This window comes from Hevea brasiliensis, chromosome 10 (assembly GCF_030052815.1).
Source record: "Hevea brasiliensis isolate MT/VB/25A 57/8 chromosome 10, ASM3005281v1, whole genome shotgun sequence".
Lineage (NCBI taxonomy): Eukaryota > Viridiplantae > Streptophyta > Magnoliopsida > Malpighiales > Euphorbiaceae > Hevea > Hevea brasiliensis.
In genome coordinates this window covers 99,445,403-99,460,439 of record NC_079502.1, presented here as the reverse complement: position 1 = coordinate 99,460,439, position 15,037 = coordinate 99,445,403, and the positions used below count along the sequence as shown (strand labels likewise).

Sequence of the window (15,037 nt, the reverse complement as noted above, 5' to 3'; positions counted from 1 at the left end):
CTTAATCATAATTTTTCTTAATGCCATTCGGGTGAATTACAGTTATGAAACCCGAGCAAGTTGGCGCAATTTTCTCCCACTAGGGTACAACCTGTAAAATTTATTATTATTAAAGAAAGGAAATTTTAAATTATAAAAATAAAAAAATTAAATAAATAATTATGAAAATAAAATATAAAAAAAATAATAATAAAAAACCTTTCAACTTCTCTCATGGGCTTTTTCCAGCAAATGTTGGAGAGAGAATGTAAATGTATTTTAAGCCAGAGTTGATTTAAACTAAAGACAAGGCGCCCTTTAAAGCTATCCTTTCTGTCATTTTCTTTTTTTTTTTTCATAATTAAATTTTATTTTTAACTTTTAATAATGGTGTTTTTGCGGAGAATAAGACGATAAAAGTAGAAAAAAGAAACAGAGTAATAAAGGAAGAGAAACAGAGACACAGAGAAAACCGAAACAGAGGGAGGAATTCAGTAAAGCCATGGTTATGGAAGAGAATTTGTATGAGGCCTTGGGTTGTTTTGTCTGACTTTGCTTCTTCATCTTTCAAGAGCCATATCTGTTAGATTTTTGTTTTGTGGGTAGGTCTGGTCTGGTATTTTTGCTTCAAAGATTTTAGCTTTTCTGGTGAATTGTCGCAAAAGTTTTTTTTTATTTTTTATTTTTATGTGGGTACTTTTTAATGTTTCAAAACTGGGAGTTTCAGTGTCAAAAATAACTGAAGAGTGTTGTTTTGTGCATGTCCTGCTCCCCTTTCTTTAATTGTTAACGTGCTGTGATTCCAGTGTCAGTTCTGTGTTCTTTTAAAAAATTATAGCTCTGGTTTGATAGGGCCTTAATTGAAGGTTCTTATGGTTAATTTTAGGATGAAATTATGAGAAGAAACTTTTGATTTTCTTGTTCTTTCCTTTTTTTTCCCTTTGTATTGGTCAATTTTCCTGAAATTGGACGTCAGCTTCTTAAAGAATGCAGCAAAACAATGATTGGGTGTTTAAAATGTTGGGTTTTACTCAAATGTTGAAATTTTTGGCTTCTTTGTTTCTTTGAGATTTATTTTTCTTTCTTTGTTTATTCTCAAGGTAAAAAAAAAAAAAAACAAATAAAGTAGAAGAAGAAGAAGAAGAAGAAGAAGAAGAAGAAGAAGGGCATTTTTTTTTAAAACCTGTCCCTTATGGTTTCCTTTGGTTTTTCAGAGCATAAACATCTGTTTGAAGATTGAGATTATGGCAACTGTCTCATTTTCTTTTGTGGTAGGAAAATGTCTTTTTGAATTTCAGTATTTCTTTTAGTGTTCTACTCTGAAGCTCAATTTTCTGGTTTAGTTTCTCTGATTCTTTTTGTAAGAAAAGAAAATATATGTTATGTGTTCCAGTATTCTGTTTGATGACTTTTTTTTTTCTTTTCTTTTCTTTTCTTTTTTTTGTTGCCCCTTTTCTTTGATTGTTTAAAGTCAAAATTATGCTATTCTCTATGCTAAATAAAGAAAATAATGTATGTATTTCCTGTTTATGCTTCTCTTTTTGAAGCGATAATTTTCCAGCTTTTATCTGAGTCAGATTTAGCTGTCAAGTCTTCCTGTTTTGAGCATGTTGCTTGGATCAGCTCTCCTTTTATGGCTGTATTTTGTTATTTATGGTTATTTTATTGGCAAAATAGTTAATTTCTTTATGTGGTAAAAGAAATGGAAATGGGGTAATGTCTCCATAAAAAAGTTAAAAAATCCTTGTTTTTTGGATAAATTTTCATGAATATTAATGTTCTTATCTTCTCGGTCTGATAGATCTGCATGTAATTGTGTTAGAGGTTGTATAAGAATTTTACATGTTTTTGTGCTCTATCAAATCTCTCTCTGCAAACAGCAAATATAGAGTGTTATCAATTAGCAGAATTCTAGATATGTCCTAACCTTGTGTACTTGGTTTGCATTTTGCAGGATTGAGAATTTGAAATGGATTTTACAGAGTCCACTAAGGTTGTATACAACAGAATTCAGAAGCTAGACCCTGCAAATGTGTCTAAGATCATTGGGTATCTTCTGTTACAAGACCATGGTGAACGAGAAATGATCCGGCTGGCTTTTAGCCCAGATAATTTGATTTATTCCTTGATTACCAAAGCCAAGTCTGACCTTGGGCTAAACAAACCAGCAGTTTCTACTCCAATCTCACCATCTCAGGTGAATTCAGTACCTGCTTTAGACATCCCTTTACAATTCACTCCCTTTTCACCAGCTTCTCCTCACCCAGCTTCGTCTCCAGTAGCTTCACATAGGGCTGTAAGCTCGTATTGGGATGCTCAAGTAACTGTCGACCAGCAACAGGTGCATAACTTGGACTTTGGCGAGCCGGGGTATTCAGAGTCGGTTGCTAAAGATTATAGGCTTCCGAGCCAAATGCGGTACCTGACATTGGATGATCAGTTAGAGTTTGCTAAATCTGTGAATTCTGATTTTTCTAGCAATTACTTTTACCCAGAACCTGCATTGGGTCCTAGGACTAATAGAAGGTCTCCAAGTTTGCCTGAGTTACCTGTTAAAGTTTGTCATTATTTCAACAAGGGATTCTGTAAACATGGAAACAATTGTAGGTATTTCCATGGCCATCCAATGTCAGAAAGCTTTTCTCAGATTTTCAGCCCGAAATCAAATGAGATTTCCAGCGAAGAACATTTTATCTTGCCAGGGTCCCTTGAAAAGCTTGAGATGGAGATTACTGAACTTCTGAGATCAAGACGAGGAATGCCTGTTTCGATTGCCTCTTTGCCAATTATGTATTATGAGAAATATGGGAGGACCCTTCAGGCAGAAGGGTATCTTACAGAAAGCCAGAGACATGGTAAGGCTGGTTATAGTCTGACAAAGCTTTTAGCTCGATTGAAGAACAGCATTCGTGTCATTGACAGGTGCAATATGTGAACATTCATTCATCTTTTTTTTTTTCTCGTCAGGTAAATTTTCTTGACGTCAATTGTAACTTTCAATTGTAATTCATTTGATTCAGGCCTCACGGGCAGCATTCAGTGATTCTGGCAGAAGATGTTCCCAAGTATGCTGGTGAAAGAAATGATGCTGGTGGAATTGTTGCTGGTTCTAGGCAGATTTATCTTACTTTTCCAGCGGAAAGTACCTTTACAGAGCAAGATGTTTCCAACTACTTCAGGTGAGTATATTTGATTATTTTTATGGATGTTTCTCATTATCATTTAATTCTCTTTTGAGCTTTACATTCTAAAGATTTTTCATTTTATTTTTGTAGCAAATTTGGGCCTGTTCAAGATGTTAGGATTCCATGCCAACAGAAGAGGATGTTTGGATTCGTCACTTTCGTTTTCGTAGAGACTGTCAAACAAATATTGGCAAAGGGGAATCCTCATTTTGTGTGCGGGGCTCGTGTTCTGGTGAAGCCCTATAAGGAAAAGTCAAGGCTTGTTGATAGGTAATTTTTTTTTTTTTTTTTTTTTTTTACAGGTGCAGCATCTATTACCTTATATTGCATTTGTGGTTAGATTTTAGCTTTATACTTCATGTTGGTTCCTTTTGATTTAAATATTCATCAAGTCCTAAAGTTCTGTAACATCGTTATTGCTTCCATAGTTTGCTGATCTGAAATGGCAAAGAGATTCTCAACAGAATCATTACAGCCTATATAAAAACTTATCTCTTCTTATAATTATTGTCATGTCATTTGCATCTCTATAATTAGCTCCTTTAGTGCATGCTGGCATTACCTTTTGACGAGTGGTGCTGATCCTTTCCTTTGAAGTGGTCTCAATTTTTCATAGATGATTTTTTTTCCCATTATGCGTCATATTTTGCTTATTGGGATTTATTACTTATCTAAATTATGAGATTACTTTCCATTAATCTCCCAACTTCTGATTCTTTCTAGTATGGTGCAAAATGCGACTTATAGACGCATTATTTTCTAAATTTGGCATTAATGGAGTTTGCCAAACATGCACATAGTTGGAATCAAGCTTCATGCAATCATCAACATCAATAATGCATAAAAGATTCCAGCTGGCTTGACAAAGCCTAGTGCTTCTTTTCTATTCTTCTTCGGCTTTTAACAATAAATAAAGAATTCCTTGTTTGATTTTTGTTTTCTTCTCACTTTTTTAGAGATTGGAATGAAAAATTATGATTCTGGCATTGTTTTTACTTAAATCTTGTATGTGAAGTAATTATACCTTCCTGCTTTCCTTGTATGACTTTCAGAAATTTTATGCGATGCCAGTGAACATGTTTTGGAAGAATCTTGTTTACCTGGAACCAGAAACATGATCTTTTGTTTTTGAGTTTGCTTTTAGAGTTGCACATTTTGTTTTCAATGTTTATTTTTCAAATTTGTATTTATTATTTCAAGAAAATTGTGATGCAGAAAGTATTCCGAGAAAATACAGCCCTCAATATATTATGGCCCGCACTTCATAGATGGAGATTCTGAGCTTCATTCAAGTAAGCATAACCTTCAAATAAAGAAGAAAAATATTTTATAGTTTTAATTTATGTCGTGACATTTTTATATCGCTAATTTTCTTTTTTGGGAAATTTTTGCAGTGACAAAAGTTTATGGTAATTCAAGAATTATCAGGAAGCAGCTAATGGATGAACAAGAGCATGCACTCGAACTTGAGACAAGGCGTCTCTCAGAGTTGAATTTAGGTTCCAAATCCCTCAATCATAACTCTTATTTTGGCTCCTTAATGGATGAGTTGAAGTTGTCAGAAGGTCTGATATTCTTTTCATCTCAGTTTTATTTTCTTGCTTTTATTTTTCCTGCTTCTTGACTAATGCTTATTCGTCGATGCAAACCATTTAGCCCCTGCAGAACAAGCAGAGTTCCCATCTGCAGAGCGTTTCAATTATTTTCTCGAAGTTTTGAATAACGGTTCCTCCAGCGAGGACAAACTCAAGCATACAAGCACAAATTACAGTGATCAAGATAGGTATTAAAATGCATATTCATTCATTTTTGTGCTATTATAAGAGCTTAACATTTGTGCATGAAAATATCGGGTGCAGTTCTGATTCAGATTTCTTTTTGAACATGTGAGCAGCCAAGGACTTAACCTTCCAGAAAGCCCCTTTGCATCAATAGGGAGTGGCATTTCAATGGTTATATAGAGAAAATACAGTACAGACATAATTATTATAAAGGTAGAGAAGACCGTATTCGAAGACCATATTTCAAGGGTATGATGAAACAGGAGTTTCTTCTTCTTTTTAAATTTACCTCAACTTGATCGGTCAGCTTCATAGTCGTACATACCCAACCGAAAAAAAAACTAGATGAACTAATTCTTCATGTTACTTGTTGGTGGAGGAGAATGCAAAGAAAACAGAATACAGCAAAAGCTAATATGTTACTGGTTTATAAGATCTTTTTTTCTTATTTATTTAATGTAATCACAGAAAAGTAAGCAAGCTAGACAGCTTGTTGGTCTTTAGAAAGAAAATGTAATATAAATAGTCATGAAGTTGCAGAGCTCTGTATCAACAGTCAAGACTCGGTTATTAATACTAATAAATCTAATTTATACAAAGGTTGTTGTTATCTTAAATTCATTGTTGTGATGGTTTGGATCATGTTTGAGTTTTTTTTTTTTGGTGGTAGATCACACGTATCTCTTAGCTCATTGGATTAAGTCTAATCTTGCTCGCGTCGAGGAGATCCATTATAAGAGTTGTTTGAGTTTTTGTTTAAAGTCCAAGGGCTCATTTCTATTGTTTATTTTGCTTTAAAAATGTGAAGCTGTACTTATTCAATATCATAGACAACATGTAAGTTATGGTGTCCAAGTTATTAAGATCTTATTCTATTTTGTATGTAGTTTGAACAATTATTTATGTTATATAAAAATATTTTTTGGACTTTATGGTTTTTATTTTTTATTTTGTATATTATGAGATAGACTTTTGATTTTTTTATTATTAAATTAAAAATAATACTAAAATATTGAAACAATAGAGCAATGGATAGAGTAGGGTTGCGTAATTAGTTGATTTCGAACCGAACTAAATTGAAACGACCGATGAATTGAATTACAAAAATTAATATTAATTACATTGAATTGAAATATATTAAAAAATTCTGATTTAGTTCAATTTATCAATTTAAATTTATTTTATTGAACCTTTTCCATTTCGTTATCTTTAATTTTGAATATACTATAAATTTTATAAATTACTCATTATATTCCATACAAGTCCATAAAATCAATAAAAATAGATCATAAATTAAATAAATCAGTCTGTTTAATTTTTTTTATAAAAATAATAAATTCAAATTAAAAATTAAATTTTTTAAAAATACTAATAAAATCAAGTTGAAACTTTTTTTAAAAAAATAAAATGATTTAATTTATTATTATCATTATTATTTGTAGCAGTAGTAGAAGTGTTTGCTTACTTCTAGATTGAGTTATGGACTTGGAAAAATTTTTCATCAATCTCACATGAAAGATATTATTATTTTAGAACATGTGGGTCCACCTTTTTTTTAATAAAAAAAACAGAGACCCATAAATGGCGGAATCAAATATGAATAATTATTATAGAATGTGTTGTTTGGTTCCAGCATGATTATGTTTTACAGATATAATTTTTGTTGTCTGGTCCATCTATCACCATGGCTTCTTCAGTGGATAATATTATAATATAATCAACTTCTATGGTTACCCAATCAGATCATTGACTTTTTTTTTTTTATTAATGAGGCCACAAACTGCATGTTCTTAAAGCAGTTTTGAATTTCATGTGTGTATTTGATGGATCTCATTAGGAAATGTGGGTCCTCTTTCGGATTTATCGAGGATTTGTGGATCCCACTTTGTCATCACTAGTTGTTTTTTATGTGTGTTGTAAAAATTTAAGGTAAATTATAGAGAAAATTATTATTTAATTTTTATATTTTTAATAAAATTAATTATTTATTTTTTTATTTTTAAAATATAATATTTAATATTTATAATTTAAATAATATAATTATTTTATCCCAATAATTTCAAATTTATTAATTATCTAGTCACGTCTATAATTATTTTATCTTGCAACGAGTTAGACTGATAGAATAATTAACAAAAGGGAGTAAATAATTTACGAATAAAAAATAGAGATTAAATAAAGTATTTTTTAAGATAAATGTATTAAATAGTTAATTTTATTAAAATGTAAGAATTAAATAATAATTTTTTTAAATTATAATTTGATGTCAAAATTGATCATATTTAAATTTTGATTCCATTAATAATATAGTTCTTTTATTTTATTAATCAAAATGAGAAACTAATAAAATTATAGGATAAAGATAATTTATTCTTTGAAATTTATTAAAAATTATAGGTTAATTTTTCTATTTTTAATTTAAAATTTTCATTTTTAAGTTTTATTTTATTAATAAAATAATTCTTCTAATAAAAATTGAAATTATTTTAATTATTTAACTTCTTATTAATGAAAATGCATTTAATTTGAATGAGATAATGAAATGAAACTTTAAAAATATAATAATTTTAAATTAGAAATAAAGAGACTAACCACTAATTTTTTAACAAACTTAAAAGAAAAAAAAATGATAATTTATCCTAAAATTTAAAATACATGGTTTTGTATACTATACTTAAAAACAATAAGGGATTAAAAGTATTAGATAAACTACAAGAATTTTTTGAGATTTAATAAAAATTATAAGTCAATCCTCATTATATATGAAAATATAATAATTTAATTAATCAGATTTAATTATATTAATAAAAAAGTACATTTAAATCAATAATATATTAAATAAAATCAAATAAAAATAAAATTTTAATATCTTAAAATGACTTTAAGCCACTTCTTCATAATTGCTATGCTATCGAATGCCTACCCAATGAAAATTATACAATGAAATTGACGTATGTACAATAATTTTATTGTAACCGTTGATTATCATGGATCTCACGTAAAACTCGTTATAATCAATTATTATAATTAAATTATTGTATATACAATAATTGTATCAAATAAAAATTTCTACCCAACATGGTAACACCTTCCCACTCTTTTCCCTTATCCTTTATTTGAATCATTAATTTGCGAGAGAATCGAAGAAAAATTAAATAAGAGGAATAAAGAAAAAAGAAAGAAAATTTAATTTACCTTATATTGTATATTGTTTGGATAGATTATTAGAATAGAATAGAAATGCAATTTCTCTCTTAAAAAGGAGGAAGTCAATATTATACCATCTCTTTTTTTTATGTATAATATTTTAAATGGGTATTTTAAGTATTTTATATTAATTTTTCATCATTTCCTTCAAATTTTCACTAATTTAGAGAGAAATATTATGATTCAAGTATTTTAATACAAATCATATTCATTTCTCTCTATTTTTCATCAATTTAAAGGAAAATATTTTAACTTAAATTCAAGAAGTTGAGAAATATAATTTCTCGTCCTTTCTTCTCTTTTCTCCCCTCTATTTGCCAAATAAGTACTTATTTAAAAAAATTAAATTTATTTCTCTCCATCAAATTTCTTTTTCCTTCTCTCTATATTTTTCAATCCAAACAAAAGATTAGTTTCAAGGCCTACAATTCCACAGTTGTATAGCAACAAACTCTAGCTAAATGTTTTCCCTTTGCATGGTTTAAGCATGAATTGTTGGCCTTTTCGTTGAAAAGTGGGAATCCAATGATAGAGAGAGAGAGAGGTCAAAGCTGCCCAAGACTTTCATTATCATTTTTGCTGCTCCAAGAATACAGCGAAGCTCCAGGCTAGTTCCATTGTCGCCTCTAGTCATAGAAGAAGCCTTGAGTTTTGATGATTTGTACGGATTGCAATCCAGCGGGAATTGCTTCGCCGAGGATCAAGGTCAGGGATGAGAATTTTTCTACTTTATGGAGTGGGGCAAGTTTTCCGCAGGATTTTCTTTTATTTTTTTTATTTTAATTTATCATTATATAATATAAATATATTCACTAAAAATATAAATTATAAGTCATATATATTCTTTTTTAAAAATTGTAATATTTAAATATGTAAAAATAAAATATTTTTAATAAAATAATAATATATTATTATCAGGTAAAATTTTTGAATTTAAAATGAAGAGAACTTTCTATCTCCTCTTAATATTAGATCAAAATAAAATCAAGAAAAATTGATTAAATTTAGAGTGTGGTTCAGCAGTAGAATATTTATGAAAATTACTATATCCAAATTCGATTAATATTTTCAAAATCTTAACTTATTTCAAATGCTTAAACCTATTTAATTTTATATATTTAAATTAAAAATTTATATAAAAAATTATTTTTATTAATAATTTATGTTTTCAGATAACGAATATCTAACATATAAAATTTCAACCTCACATGAGTATTAAATTTTAAATTTAAATTCATTCTAAATTTAATTATATATTATTTAAATTTATATTTAATTAAATCAGGTATTCACAAGAACTCCACCTATTACCGTCCCTAAATTCTACTGATTTGACCAAATTATTGAAGGAGAATACAAATGGAAGAATGCGAAGACCCGAGCTTGCGACCGTTGATTCGCATAGCAAAGTTGGGTTTTAATTTGGAAGCTTCTAAATAAGAATAGGGTTTTAATTATGGGTAATAAAAAGATTTTGGGGCTTGTTGGTCTAAGTCCACCTAATACTTTCAGAACCCATCTTGTGTTGGATCCGATTGCCTCTTAGGTCCATGAAAAGGAGAGAAGCCATGGCCAACTGCCCATTTTCAAAATGACATAGGGCATAAGAATATGCTTTGTATATTCCTTATTTTATTTTATTTATAATCATATATTCTTGATTTCACGTGCACGTCATTATAAAAATAAATATAATAATTAATGAATTTTTTTATTAAAAAATTAATTGACTCATTTCTAGAGTTATATTTGCCATTGAGATATATAGATCGTTTGATTTTTTTTTTTTCTCTTAAAAGTTTAGGATACGAAAGTTCTCCACATTCCAGAGTTAAGATGAGTTTACAGACCACTAAAAATTTATAGTAGAATATATATATATATATATATTATCTATATATGCGAAATTTCGATAAAAATCAATAAAATTTGAACTCAAAATGGATATATCAAGAGTTGAATCCTTAATTATTGAGTTTATATTTTGAAGATTAAGTTTAAATTTTTTTAATTATTAATAGTAGAACTTTTCAATTTTATGGTAAATATTTTTAATAAAAATAAGAAAAATTTAGCTTTTTAGATATTAATGATTAATTTTTTATTTCTATAAATATATAGCTCACTAATTTAAAAAAAAAAAAAATTATCACCAAACAAGGAATTGAGAACATGGCTTTCTGATGTGTTAGTCCCATTAGTTATTGCAGAAATATCAGATTTCATGCTTCTTAAGCTTCGTATTTGTGTTTGGTAAACATTGCTCAAAGTTAGGCTCAATCTCACATGACGTGGCATCATTGGGGTGAGCTTCATCAAACCACACTCAAAAATTACATAAAGAAATAAGAAGATCCTAATTATGTAGTTCTTTTTTTTTTTCACCTACTAATCTAGAAGGATAATATAGTCATTTTACATTTTAAGACGTGATAAAGGCAAGTGAAACTTGTGATTTAGTATGGACCATTGAATCAAGAGAAGTGAGAAATGTTATTAATGAGAATTAATGCCGGCTTGGACAAGCACCCTTCAAGTACGATGATAGGGCCAAATTTCTCCTCCATCTACTTCAGCTTGTGGGCATCTATGAAACACTTCAACCAGTTTCAGAGCATCAGAAGTTCATTGCTAATTTGCAAAGCAAGTTAGCTCAGCAAGCTGTGACCTGTAACCTTGGGCCTGTTATTGCAACTACAGAGTGAGGAGCATGGATGAACGAACAGACCAGATCATAAAGAGAGAAGCAGGACGAACATTACAAAGTTAAAAGCAAAATTTTATGTTGCAGATGATCAGACATCTCATCTGTTGGTACCAGAAACTAAAAGTACACTTGCATTCCAAGAATAAGCAACAATCATAAATTCAGGGGGCTAGCAGTTGAATTGCACTGAGCCTTGCAATTCTTTGGCATTGAATTGTGGCCCAACATACAAAGATTACATTTCTGTTGAGTTCGATATCAGCTGTAACAACTCAATAAATGTTACAACAGCCTCATTGAACAGAAGTATATTTCTGTCAATGAGCAGTCAATGGACTCAGAATTCCAGTCACAACCTTCCTCAGTAAACATCAATTATCTAGAAATCATATAGAGTTATTGTTGCATTGGCCTTGAACCAAGTGTGAAATATTGTACAGTCAACCTAAAAATTTTCTATAAAAATGATAAATGCAACTTCAAATAAACCATGCTTTCCTGCTTGACCGTGTTTGGCTAATCCTTGGCTTCTGTTGCAGCATGAAGTAGTTCGTCTGGAGTTGCAGCTGGATCTAGATCCCAACACTTATCTGGCAAATTCCTCGCTTCTCCTTCAAGTGACCAAGATGGTACCTGGTGAGAAAAGCGTAACATCTCTCTCCTAGGAATCCATCTAATAGCATCCTTGTTTGTGTTCCTCTGGTATACTGTCTTGAAACCTGCCAACTTGACAAGAGGAGCGACACAGACTCCAAGCTCTTCCGAGTAACCATCAAGAACCTCAACCATTTCATATTGATGCCTCACATCATCCGGGGTTGATATGTTCCAATCAGGTGACCAGTTTTGATAAACAGCCCAAATATCTCCTCTTTTGGGGTATATACGAACACAACCACCCCTGCCAGCTTTCTCCCCTTTCAAAACATGAGAGAAAATGTTCACTTGATCGACAATATCAGTATTCCATGCTCTGAACTGCCCACAAGATTTAGTAAACCCAGAATCTATCCAATTCACTGGCCCAAATTCACTATCAGTTTTAGAGTTTAAGTAAGTGATGAGAATCTTGAAGGGTTCAACTGAGATAATCTGGCGGATCAAACAGTACAAGCGAGGCATGCCGTCATCTTCATCATATATAGCCCATATTTGCTTTGGCTTGAAGCATTCCTCTGATCTATCTTTGTCAAAATCATGGAAATCAGGATCAGGCACCGTTATTGAGATTGGCCCAGCTTTAGATGGCTTTATTTGACGGCCAGAAACATCTGAATGATCACATTTAGGACCAACTCCTGCCTCTCTGGATTGATCTTGTGCTTTCTGTTTAACTGCAGCAGCTGCAATGGCAGCAGACCTGATCTCTTCTAATTTCTTACGAATGTCAGTCCTTGCCTTGTCAATCAACAACTTCCTAGCATCAAAAGCAGGTGCAATTGAGATGCGTCTTGCTGGGAGTTCATTTGGATTGGAAAGCTTTGGGTTATGCTCGGCGCTGGCATTTCCATTAGCCAATCCCGCTTCTGGAGCAGAATTCAATCCCTTTTCTTCATATCCATTCCTAAAGTTGGCTTCGAAAACAACCTTCCTTTTCTTATCAGGTCTAACAGCCTTGGAACCTGAAGATTCATTGTAGCTGGCAGAGACACTTGAATTCATGTTACTAATGGCAGCTTTAATGGAACGCTTTCCATTGGCTGATGTTTTAAGATTAGCTTTTGCTCCAGCAGCATTTCCATTAACCTGATAAACAGCATCAGTGGATACAGCAGACGATCCATTATGACCCACAACTCCAGAAGAAGTTCCAGAGAATGAGCTCCACTGAAATGACACATTTGAAACATACTCATATCCATGTCCAGTGTGTAATCCTGAAGCCCCATTGCCTGTAAATACAGCAGCAGTGGTTGGGACATATGTAACTCCATCATATCCATGACTTCCATACCCGCTACCAGGAACATATGACCAGGGACAGTAAGGAAAAGAACCACTAACTGGAGCTGTCCCAGTTTCGACAGCAATGAAAGTACCTCGACAGTTCTTACATGAAAGTCTCTTATTCACATACTTCCGTAGATACTCATATTGAACTTTACAAGAAGTGCATACAGTCCAAAAGGTGTCAAGTCCATGAGAACTTGAAGAATTGGAACAATTGTTATATCCTGTGACCCCAGTAGTATGAACAGAAGATAAGTTTGTCTGCACAACACAAGATGCCATCTGCTTGTTTCTCTTGAGATCATAAGAGCTCCGCTTAAGATTATCTGACAACATGGTCCATGCTTCAGATACAAGTTTAAACGCCCCATCAGCTCCCACAGTTTTATTCTTATCAGGGTGAAGCAACACAGCCATCTTCCGGTACTGCTTTTTCACTGCATCCCTGTCTGCAGAAGGCTTCAATCCAAGAACTGAATAATAATCAATTTCGCCATTGCATTTAACCTCAGATGCAATATAAACTTCAAAAGTGGCCACCATCTGAGATATACCCTCCAGTCCAGGACACAGATTTTTTGCCTTTAGAGCATAAGTCTTCGCACCAGCAAAGTCTTTTTCAGCAAATCGCTTCTCAGCAATCGCTTTTGCTCTAAGGGCCTCCTCTACATTGGCTTCCATGTGGAAATTCAATTAACTTATAAAGCCAAAATCTTGACGCAAAAGCTATGACCAGCTCAGCATGCATAACGTCATAAGACACCCAATTCTCATGCATAACCACATTTTCTTCTCTGCAAATATTTTGTCAGAATGTTTAGGTCCTTGTAGCATCGAGCTTCAAGAATACTCAGCGTAAAACCTTAAATGATCAAATCCAAAATATTTCAATAAGACTATCTACTGTAGTAGCAATCATTGATGTAGAAACCATTTTTTGGATTTCAATTTAGTCTCAGAAGTTTTTAACTTCAACTTTGAGCTCTGATTAATTAGTGAGAAATGAAGGGGGAAAAAAGAAAGAAAAAGCCATAAATTCGGACAAATAACGCCTCATTTCATGTGCTTACTAAAATTAGAAATTATAAATATAAATCAAATGTGCAACAATGAGTCACCAGAGTTTATCATCTCTGCAATTTCTCAGCAATGACATAAAAAAGACAGCTTTATATTCCATTTTCCCTCATTTTCCTCAATTTTCCCACTAAACAAACAGACATAGCTCCTTTTTTTTTTTAAATAAAAATAAAAACAGACAGCTACAAAATAGAAATCTCAGATCATCATAAATACCCATAAGAACACAATTCAACTAAAATTCCCAAATCAAAGCCCAAATTTCACTTAATTAACATCTCAAAGAAATGCACATAGATCGAAGCTTAATAAACCCTAGATTTTCAATTGTTAATTCCAAATCCTCCACCAAAAATAAAACCATAAACAGAATCAAAGTGCACAACAGTCATACAGTAATAATTAATTCACACACAATTAAAGTAACTCAAAAAAATAAAAACAGAAAACGAGAGAGAACTCACTTTGATTTGAACAGTGAAATGGGAAGTGAAGCAAGACCCAGATCGCCACGTGTACTTGGGAGCTCGAGAAAATCAAGACAGTGACCTGATTTCGTGAATCTCAGTGTACTATGAAGTTTCACACGCACAAAAACACAAACTCCTTTTTGCTGCTTATTTTATAGACGATAACAAAGTGGAGATAGTACAATAATTATTAAGGATTTAGGGTTTTTTAAGAGGATGATTAATGGATTGGGTCTTGGGTTGGCTGGTGGGTCATAGTCCGGGTGGGAATTTTTGGTGAATCGGCGGCGAGGATTTTGGAGGCTCCCGTCGATCGCCGATCGGAAATGAGGGAAAATTAATAAATAAAAATGATAATTTTCAGTGGAAGCAAACGGTGTTAATAGTATTTAATGGTGGGGATTGCTATAGTGCGCAGGGATGCGTATTCTACCTAATAATTATTTTTTTTGGCTTTTATAATTGTAATTGTTATTATTAATATTTGTATCATTTTGATAGGGTAGTGTTTGGTAGAGGTTAGAAGTTGGCTAGGAGTTTAAAAAATGTTTTTATTATTTTATGTTTTAATTTTTATAATATTATTAAATTTATTATTTACATTTATTTAATTATTTATTTTTATATAAATAATAAATTTATTATTAAATATAAAATTTTTATATTTAATAAATACAT

General features: G+C 31.5%; 2 protein-coding genes across 6 annotated transcripts; one reads left to right on the top strand and one right to left on the bottom strand.

Moving 5' to 3' along the window:
• The first annotated feature begins 349 nt into the window (after nucleotides 1-349).
• LOC110652072 (zinc finger CCCH domain-containing protein 18) lies at nucleotides 350-5,544 on the top strand. 4 transcript variants are annotated; one of them, XM_021807569.2, is made up of 9 exons: nucleotides 351-581; nucleotides 1,194-1,250; nucleotides 1,934-2,901; nucleotides 3,000-3,158; nucleotides 3,255-3,434; nucleotides 4,380-4,456; nucleotides 4,559-4,729; nucleotides 4,821-4,947; nucleotides 5,059-5,544. In XM_021807569.2, the coding sequence occupies exons 3-9, from the start codon at nucleotides 1,949-1,951 to the stop codon at nucleotides 5,123-5,125; spliced, it is 1,734 nt and encodes a 577-aa protein (XP_021663261.2). In that variant the 5' UTR covers nucleotides 351-581; nucleotides 1,194-1,250; nucleotides 1,934-1,948; the 3' UTR covers nucleotides 5,126-5,544. The 4 variants fall into 4 exon arrangements, with proteins under 4 accessions (XP_021663262.2, XP_021663261.2, XP_057984460.1 ...); XM_058128477.1 differs by having other exon boundaries at nucleotides 351-585; nucleotides 1,124-1,250; XM_021807570.2 differs by lacking the exon at nucleotides 1,194-1,250 and having other exon boundaries at nucleotides 350-581; nucleotides 4,830-4,947.
• Nucleotides 5,545-11,015: 5,471 nt separating this feature from the next.
• On the bottom strand, nucleotides 11,016-14,796 carry LOC110652071 (uncharacterized). Of its 2 annotated transcripts, none has more exons than XM_058128476.1 (2): nucleotides 14,354-14,796; nucleotides 11,016-13,671 (listed from the first exon to the last, which is right to left on the bottom strand). In XM_058128476.1, the coding sequence occupies exon 2, from the start codon at nucleotides 13,488-13,490 to the stop codon at nucleotides 11,376-11,378; it is 2,115 nt and encodes a 704-aa protein (XP_057984459.1). In that variant the 5' UTR covers nucleotides 13,491-13,671; nucleotides 14,354-14,796; the 3' UTR covers nucleotides 11,016-11,375. The 2 variants fall into 2 exon arrangements, with proteins under 2 accessions (XP_057984459.1, XP_021663259.2); XM_021807567.2 differs by having other exon boundaries at nucleotides 11,016-13,603.
• Between the last annotated feature and the right edge of the window lie 241 nt (nucleotides 14,797-15,037).

Coding starts and splice junctions, on each gene's coding strand:
- LOC110652072 (XM_021807568.2), top strand. CDS start 1,949: ATGGATTTTACAGAGTCCACTAAGGTTGTATACAACAGAATTCAGAAG. Junction 3,435..4,379: donor AAGTCAAGGCTTGTTGATAG/GTAATTTTTTTT, acceptor ATTGTGATGCAG/AAAGTATTCCGAGAAAATAC. Junction 4,457..4,558: donor AGATTCTGAGCTTCATTCAA/GTAAGCATAACC, acceptor AAATTTTTGCAG/TGACAAAAGTTTATGGTAAT.
- LOC110652071 (XM_058128476.1), bottom strand. CDS start 13,490: ATGGAAGCCAATGTAGAGGAGGCCCTTAGAGCAAAAGCGATTGCTGAG.